The 8,744-nt window shown below is 64.5% G+C and overlaps 1 protein-coding gene across 1 annotated transcript; it reads left to right on the top strand.

Annotated features, from left to right (window-relative positions):
- Window positions 1-341: 341 nt before the first annotated feature.
- On the top strand, window positions 342-8,364 carry TFAP2C (transcription factor AP-2 gamma). Its single transcript, XM_056107469.1, has 7 exons — window positions 342-455; window positions 1,977-2,462; window positions 2,574-2,625; window positions 3,779-3,995; window positions 4,486-4,604; window positions 6,871-7,015; window positions 8,079-8,364. The coding sequence occupies exons 1-7, from the start codon at window positions 408-410 to the stop codon at window positions 8,362-8,364; spliced, it is 1,353 nt and encodes a 450-aa protein (XP_055963444.1). The 5' UTR covers window positions 342-407.
- The last annotated feature ends 380 nt before the right edge of the window (window positions 8,365-8,744 follow it).

The following is an 8,744-nucleotide window of genomic DNA, read 5'->3' as shown; positions in this document are numbered from 1 at the left end:
CGGGCACTGGGGGTCGCGGCACCCCCTCCCACCCCGGGACCCCGCGCTCGCCCGCCGGCCGCCGGCCGCGGTGCGGGGCGGAGCTGGGCGGGGACAGGCTGGGGGCCGCCCCGCCCGGCGCCGGGGCTCGCGCCGGCCCCCGGGGAGGAGTTATGATAATTTCCTTCTCATTAAGGCGCCCGGGTCCCCGGGCTATAGCCGGGACACTCGGCGCGGGCGCGGCTTCCCCGGTCCTCGGCGGCGGCGGCAGCATCGCCACTCGCGGGAGCCGCCGATGCGCGCCCAGTGACCCGGCCAGCGAGGCCCGCGCGCGCGCGGCCACCGTGACCCCGATCTTGGATTTACCGCTCGGGGGGTGGGGGGAGCCCGGCTTGAACTGGCGGCGCTTTTGGGGGACGCCGGACGCCATGTTGTGGAAAATCACCGATAATGTCAAGTACGAGGAGGACTGCGAGGTGAGCCGGGGCGCGGGGGCGCAGCCCGGACCCCCCCCACCGCCCCCACCCCGAGCGCGTCCCGGCCGGGGGCGCGCAGGGGCCGCGGGGCCGAGCCCCGGGCCGAGGGCGCAGCACACGGAGACGCGCCGCTGCCCCGCGATGGGCCGAGGGCGCGCGCGGTGCCCGGACCACCTCCCCCGCCCCCAAAGGCCCCCCGAGCGGGGTGCCCGGGCCCCTCCCCGGCCCGCGGCCGTTCCCGATGTCCAGCCCCCCGCGGGGGGCGCGGGGCCGGGCGCAGCACCGCGCGGCTTACCGGCCGGCCTCTGGCCAAGCGACGCCACCGCCCCGCCGCCCGTTTTCTTGGAAGAAGCCTCCGGTGTGCCACCTCCGACGGGGCAGGGACGACGCACGCGATCTCCGTCCGGAGTCGGGGGAAGAGAGAGCGAGAGAAGGGGGGGGTCCCACGCGGCCGTCCCGGCGGCGACGCCTTCTCGGAGGCTCCCGGAGCGGGCGTGGCACCTGCCCCGCCGCCCTCCTCGGGGGAAGCCCGCAAACAGCCCCAAGTTGGGCTTTCCGGAGAAGTGGGGGGCTGGGGCGTGCTGGGGGGGTGCGCGCGCGCGCGCGCGGAGGCCAGATGGGGCCGTGAGCGCACGGGAGTGCTCCAGCCTGTCGGACAGGTTGGGCTAGAGTTTCGGAGAGTGGGAGGGAGGGAGGCGGCGAGCGGGAAGAGGAGGAAGAAGACGACGACGAAGACGACGCGGGCGGCGGGAGGCGTGCGCGCGGGGCGCCGGGGCGCGCCGGGCGCGGGAGCTCACCGCACCGCGCCGGGGACCCGGAGGGGCAGCCCCCGCGCGCGCACGCCCGGCCGGTCCCGCCAGGGGGCGGCCGCGCCCTGTGGCTCCCGCGCCCGGGCCGCCGGGGGGTTTGGGGGGGGTGGACACAACGCGCCCCGGGTCGTTAGAATGAAGGGGGACGGAGGACGTCGAGCCGGCGGCCGCGGGGCGCCCCGCTCGCGCCGGGCCTAGCCACAGACCGACCGGGGAGGGGGGCGCGTGATTCTTCTCCGCGGCCCGTGTCGCGTCCTGGAGGAGGAGGAGGAGGAGGCGGAGGTCGGGATCCGACCCCCCGAGGGCGTGTTAGGGAGGGTCCCCGGGGCGGGCCCGCGGGCGGTTCCCACCCTTGCGCGCATTCCCCGCGCGCCGCGCCCGGCCCCGCGCACTCGCCATGTGCGGCCTCGTGAGCCAGCGCGCCCCGCACCGCGTGCGCCCCACGCCCGGCCGGTCCCGGGGCTCCGGCGACGCCTGGGCCCGCGCCCCGGGGCTGCCCGGTCCCCCGACGCCCGGCCTGCAGGAGGACCCCTGCCCCCAGGTGCTGCCGCGGGGCCTCCCGCGGGGAGGGCGGGAGGGGAGCCTAGCGCGGCCCCGTCGTCCCGGCAGAGGGGCGCAGGGAGCGCGCGCTCGCCTCCCCCGGGGTCCCCGCCTTCGCCGCAGCGGGGGGCTTCGCACTAACCGGGTGTCGCTCCAACCTCTCCGTCCCCAGGACCGCCACGACGCGGGCAGCAATGGGAACCCGCGGCTGCCGCACCTGGCCTCGGCCGGCCAGCACCTCTACAGCCCCGCGCCGCCGCTCTCGCACGCCGGGGTGGCCGAGTACCAGCCGCCCCCCTACTTCCCGCCCCCCTACCAGCAGCTGGCCTACTCGCAGTCGGCCGACCCCTACTCGCACCTGGGCGAGGCCTACGCCGCGGCTATCAACCCCCTGCACCAGCCGGCGCCCGCCAGCAGCCAGCAGCAGGCCTGGCCCGGCCGCCCGGCCCAGGACGCCGCCGGCCTGCCCGGGCACCACGCGCGCCCCGCCGGGCTGCTCCCGCACCTCTCGGGCCTGGACGGCGGGGCCGTGAGCGGCCGGCGGGACGCCTACCGTCGCTCGGACCTGCTGCTGCCCCACGCGCACGCGCTGGACGCCGCGGGCCTGGCCGAGAACCTGGGGCTCCACGACATGGCCCACCAGATGGACGAGGTCCAGGTGCGTCCGGCCCCCCTGCCTGCTGCCCAGTCCCCCGCCGGGCTTGACCCCCACGCCGGCCGCCAGGCTCTTAGAAAAACTTTTCTCATTTTTTTTTTCTCCATCCCCCAGAACGTGGAGGACCAGCATCTGCTCCTGCACGATCAGACGGTTATTCGCAAAGGTAGGTAGGTAGGTGGGTGGGGGGGGGGTGGAGGGGGCGTCGTCTTGGGGGAGAGGTGGCCGGTGGCCCCGAGGGGGACGCGGCTGCTGGCCGGAATTTAGGGTGAGGCTCTCAGGAGCAAGGAGGGCGTTTTCTTGCAGGTGGGGCTCTGCCGCCTCTTACTGGCTCCATCCGGGGTCCTGCCCTTGGTGGTTTTTTTTTTTTTTTCCTCTGAGGAATGTGGTTAACACCTGGAAATTCGGAGGTTTCTTTTTTTCTTCTTCACAACGTTAGCGCAGCATTCTCAGTGAGCGAGTTGAGCTCAAGCTGTGGTTTAAGTGGAAATTAACATCGGCTTATGTTTGCAAGGAAGCTTCTCTCTCTCTCTCTCTCTCTCTCTCTCTCTCCAATTTGCATTTTGTGACTTTGGGGGTTCAGACAAGACCCGCCTTGTAGGAGCGCGCTCTGCCTTGTGCAAGGAAAAGTTTGGGAACGGTTCTGCCCGCCGCCGAGAGAGATTGGCCGCGGAGTGCAGGGAAGCCAGGTCAGGGCTGGGCTTTATGCAGGATCAGGGAACTGGGATTTGGGGAATTGGATTAGCCGCTGGGTGGGGCGTGTTCCTCTGAACTGGAGTTACGTGCCGCCCCTCGGTGACTTGACATTAAACAGCTTAAAATCTTGTGGCAGAGATGGCTCTGAAAGGAAGACTCAGAAAATCAGCCTAATTCCCCAATACTTTGTACAGACCAGGTTTGTTTGTATTCCTGAGCTCTTCCTGGGCCGTTCCCGCTGGAAGGTTTGGCAAAGGCTCCCAGGGCTCCCGGGACTCTGATTGCTCATGGCATGAGGCGACGAGAAGCCCGTTGTTTTTTGCATTGAAGTAGTTTTTTTTTGTTGTTGTTGGGTCTTTTTTTTTTTTTAAGCGCACACACATGTTCTAATTAAACCGAATTTAACAGTGGCTGGAAACTGAAACCCTTTCTGCTCCAAGCTTGACTAATTAAGTTGCCAAGGTGTTAACTTGTGAATTTCAGACTCCATTATCTTGGAAGAACATGGCTTTTACGAAATCTGTTCGCAATTCTGCAGCGTGAGCTCTTTGGGGTTTGGCGGCTGGTTTTGCAAGGCGGCTGCTGCCCGGTGGTGACCCACCCACCGCCTCTTGCCCTGGCAGGTCCGATTTCCATGGCCAAGAATCCCTTGAGTGTCCCGTGTCAGAAGGAGCTGGTGGGCGCCGTGATGAACCCCAGCGAGGTCTTCTGCTCTGTCCCCGGAAGACTGTCCCTGCTCAGCTCCACGTCGAAGTACAAAGTGACGGTGGCCGAGGTCCAGAGACGACTCTCCCCGCCCGAGTGTTTAAATGCCTCTTTACTGGGCGGTGTTCTCAGAAGGTACACCTGGGCACACGTGTGTGTGTGGGGGGGGGGGGGGCAGCAGGGTGGGGGGGTGTGGAGCAAAGCATCTGGGAGGTATTTTTAACATTTATGTAACATTTATACCTCACACTGAATCCTAATTGGCCCGGGCGGGTTTTAGTACATCTCTTCCCTTTTAAGAAAGTGTCAGCAGTGGAAGGGAGTGCAAAGACCACGCAGTAAATGATTTGGCTGGCGTCGGGTGCCACGGTGGGAGGGTGTCGTGCATTGAGGGAAAGGCGTCTGGGGGGTTCTGCTCCTCCGGTTTTGGGTGAACGTGGCCTGTGCTGGAATCCGGCTTAGTGCCATTTCTGCTCAGGCTGAAGGGAGGGTCGGGGCTCTGCGTGGCCATGCGGTCGCACAGGGTTTGGGGGGAATTTCAGGCGTGAAGGCCGCGTTCTGGGGACCCGGGTGTCGGGGGGGGATTGGGGGTGTGCTCACGAGCCACGCTCCACTTTTTGTGCAGAGCCAAATCCAAAAACGGAGGCCGGTCGCTGCGTGAGAAGCTGGATAAAATCGGGCTGAACCTTCCAGCCGGCCGGCGGAAAGCAGCTCACGTCACGCTCCTGACGTCTCTGGTGGAAGGTCAGTGGCTGGCTGGGTCCCTGCTTGGTGTCGCCGTCTGTGCCTTAAAGGGTCTCTGAAGAAGCGGCAAAAAAAAATTGCCAGAGCACTGCGGGGAGGGTAACTTCCTTGTAAGCCTTGTCTCCAGCACCCCATAGGGTGCCCCCTGGCCCTGCCAGGAGTGATCCCGGAGTACAGCTGGGTGCTGCCCCCCAGCCCCCCACAAAGTGAAAGACAGTAACCTCAGGTCTGTCACTTAGAGAGAGGAAAGTCATTTGAATTTGTCACACTTGGGTGCAGTGAATCGGTAATTGTATTAAAAGAAGTTGACGACAGATCCTGGTTGGTTTAGGTCGTTGGAATTGGCCCAGAAAACCAAAGCTTACTCAGGAATTGGTTTGCTTTCTTGCTTGACATGGGGGCAACACCCGGCGATGCTTGGGGCTCGCTCCTGGCTCTGTGCTCGGGGCGTGTAAGACAGGTGGCCCCCCGGGCCCTGCGACCTCCAGCCCCTAAAATCGGTTTCTTTGGTCTAGGATTCATCCTCCGGGATACTTGGCCTGTCCTAGTGAAATGAATCCACTTTTGAAATGGCCGTTGGGTTTAAAAAATGAGTTTAGGTTAAGACTCACGTGCCTTGGGTCTGGGCGACCCTGGCTTGGTCCCCAGCACTGCTCCTGGTCCCCGGAGTGCTGCTAGGTGTGAAATATCTGAATATCCGAAATAATCGGGGTGCAAAGATCCGTTGCGTGGAGAACTGGCCTGGAGTGCTGGACTGGGTGTGTATAGGGGCCGGTTCCCCCCTGAGCCGGGCCTGCGGTGCCTGCCTGCGGTGGTCTTCCCGCCCGGGAGAGGCAGTTGGAGTTGGGGGGTGCTTCTGGCTCTTCACGGCAGCCCCATCTCGGAGGGTTGTGGGGACCGGCGTCCGTGATAATGCCCTGTGTTCAGTGGAGCTGGCCCAGTCACCCACCAACCCTTTGTTCCATTTCTCCCGGGAAGAGAAACTGTCCTGGGCTGGTTGAGGGGGACCCTCTCCCTGCCCTTGAGCGAGAGGTGACCGCAGCCGTCCCCTGAATGGGGCGCCCGCCCCCCTTGGCACATCTGGAGTGCTGCCAAGAACTGCACACAGCTCTTAGAAGGAGGGGCGAAGAAAAAGTGAAATGATTATTTTTTTTCTGCCCAAACCATCGCGGTGGGCGCGGAGAAAAGGGGGGAGGGTCTGCATCCAGGCCTCACCACGCTCGCTCGGTTCCCTGGGCACTTGCCGCCCTGCTCCCGGGAACTTGGCAGCGCCTGCCTCCACCTTTTGCACGGATGCCTTTGGAGGCAGGGCCGGGAGGAGAAAGGCTCCCCGTGGGGGCACAGCTGTCCCCGCCTGGAGAATGCCCGTCAATGGAGCTCGAGCGAATTCCCGGAGCAGCCGGGCACGAGCCCCTGAATCAGAAACTGCCGGGACAATGGTTCTGTGGCTGAGCCCGTGGGGGGGGTGCGGGGGGTGCGGGCAGGGTGAGAATCTGCCATCTGGGGTTTGGAAAGGCGCCAGGCCTTGTGCCGGGGGCCACAGAAGGGCACCTGTGCCCAGGGCGGCTCCAGGCCTGGGACGGGGGTGGGGGGTCGGGTGGTCCGAGTTGGTGGTTGGGGTGCGTCCCATGACATGAATGTCTCAGACCTCCGGGAAGGGACACCCGGAGTTGAAGCCCAGCACCCCCCGGGGAGCCCTGGGCACAGCAGGGTAGGGGTCAGCACCAAAGGCCCTTCTGGCCCTTGGACTCCTTGAAATCGAACCTCCAGGCCTGGTGCTGTCATCTAGCAGGTGAAGTACCTGCATGGTGGCATGCCCCCACGGTCCCCGACAGATGTCCTCAGGAGTGATCTCGGAGCGCCGCCAGGAGTAGCCCCTAAACTCTTTCCTAGGAAGTGGCTCCCGTTTGGGGCCAGCCCCGAGCAGGTGTCCTGATCCCCTAATCCCTAGGCTGGAAGTTGCCCTGAGCACTGCTGGGTGTGGCCCCCAAACCATAAATGTTCCTATTTCTTCGCCCCTGGCGGTTTTCTGAGCCAAGAAAGTGTGGGTGTGTCCTGATGTGTTGAGGCAGCGTGCCTGGCCGGGTTCAGGTAGATCCCAGGGGTGGGTGCCCCCACCTCTCTCTGGAAAGGGGGCTTGGCGGCCGGGTGCTTATCCGTGTCTAACTAAAGAAGGGATGTGGGGATCCTTGCAGTGGGGACGGACGGGGTACGGGGTGGGGGGGGGAGAATTCTGCACCCTAAGGTCTGGCCCTCCTGGTTGCAGGGGAGGCAGTCCATCTGGCCCGGGACTTCGCGTATGTCTGCGAGGCGGAATTCCCCAGCAAGCCTGTGGCCGAGTATCTCACCCGACCTCATCTCGGCGGCCGCAACGAGATGGCAGCGAGGAAGAGCATGCTGCTGGCGGCACAGTGAGTAACAACACATGCGTTGGGCGCAGGGTGTGGGGTGTGGAGCCCACATGGTGGACACAGGCGCCCCCATTAGTTTTTTTTTTTTTGAGTCACCCGGCAATGCACAGGGATTACCCCTGGCTCTGCACTCAGGAATTATTCCTGGTGGTGTTCGGGGGACCCTATGGGATGCTGGGAATCGAACCCGGATCAGCCGTGTGCAAGGCAAATGCCCTCCCCGCTGTGCTATGGCTCCAGCCCCCAGTTGTTTCTTCCGGGCCTGTTTCCAAGACGGGGCCGGGGCCGGGGCACTGTTCGAAGTCAGGCAGAAACGCTTCTTTGGACTACAGTTACGAGTCGAGGAGACCGTGCAGCAGAGAGGGTGCTTGCCTTGCACGCCGCTGACCTGGGTTCGGTTCCCAACACCCCCAGATGATCCCCCGGAACGCCCTGAGCACCTCTGGGTGTGCCCCCCCCCAAAAAAAAACAGAATTGGCTTTTAGCTGCTTTTGTATTTGCTTCTGCTTCAACCAAAAGCGTTGTGGAGAGCAGTTTTTGCCAAATCTCGCGAGGAGACTCTTCTGGGACTTCTCAGGAGGCTCATTGAATGTGACGTGCTGTCAGCGGGGACCCTCCGGGTGGCCAGTGGCGAGTTGCTTCTCAGATCCGGGCAAGCGAGGCGGAAACCGGCCTCAGGACATGGGGCGAGAGGGAGCGAGCGAGCCAGTGAGCAAGCAAGGCAGGCCTGGGTGTCAGCAGCAGGCCAGGGACCGAGTGGCTTTTACTGGAAGCTCCTGGGCGGGACCCTGCTGTCTCTTATCAGTCCAGTCACAAGGTGACCTGTTGATGGGGATTACCCTTATCTCCGCTGATAGCAGGGACCCTTCTGAGCCAGGGCAGGAAGTTCTGCATCTCCCAGGCAGCAGTGGCTAAGCTGCCCTTGGCCTCCCTCCTTATGGGGGGAGGGGCATGTCCCCCCCCCCCAGGTACCGCCCCCGGGCTTCGGCTGGGCTTGGGGGGGGTGCTCTTCCCAGCGCCGAGCTGGAGTGAGCTCACGGCTTCTACCTCGCTCCCTCCCCAGGCAAGTGTGTAAGGAATTCACGGACCTCCTCAATCAAGACCGAACCCCGAACGGCAATAACCGGCCCACGCCGGTCTTGGAGACCAACATCCAGAACTGCTTGTCGCATTTCAGCCTCATCACCCACGGCTTTGGCAGCCAAGCCATCTGTGCCGCCGTGTCGGCCGTCCAGAACTACATCAAGGAGGCCCTGGTGGCCATAGACAAATCCTACCTGAACCCCGGGGACCAGAGCCCCCCGGACTCGGGCAAGGGTCTGGAGAAGATGGAGAAGCACCGGAAATGAGACGCTGGACTGGGGCAAGACCCGGGAGGAGGAGGAGGAGGAGGAGGAGGAGGACCCGGACACGCCTCCCCCAGCCCCAGACCGGGACGCCCCGTCAATTCAGGGACCGAGCTGGTCACCCACCTTCCCACCCAGAAGGCCTGGTGCCGAGGGGCTGCCTGCTGACCCCCGGACAAGTGGCCGCCGCCTCTCCGCGTCACGCGTCCGTTTGATTTTTGTCTGCGTCCCGTTCCTCCTTCCTCTCAAAAGTGGTGCTACGCGTTTTAGAACCTTTTAAAGAAATTCCCAGGCCTGTCCGTGGGGAGGCGGGGAGTGGGGGGTGGCCCCCGCCCCCCGGAGGCGGTTTGGCTTTGGGGTCAGTGTTAAACGGGAAGGGCCAG

Source organism: Sorex fumeus, unplaced genomic scaffold (assembly GCF_029834395.1).
Source record: "Sorex fumeus unplaced genomic scaffold, SorFum_2.1 ptg000166l, whole genome shotgun sequence".
Classification (NCBI taxonomy): Eukaryota; Metazoa; Chordata; class Mammalia; order Eulipotyphla; family Soricidae; genus Sorex; species Sorex fumeus.
The sequence above is the reverse complement of the archived record's forward strand: the minus strand, read 5'-3'. Positions and strand labels throughout refer to the sequence as shown.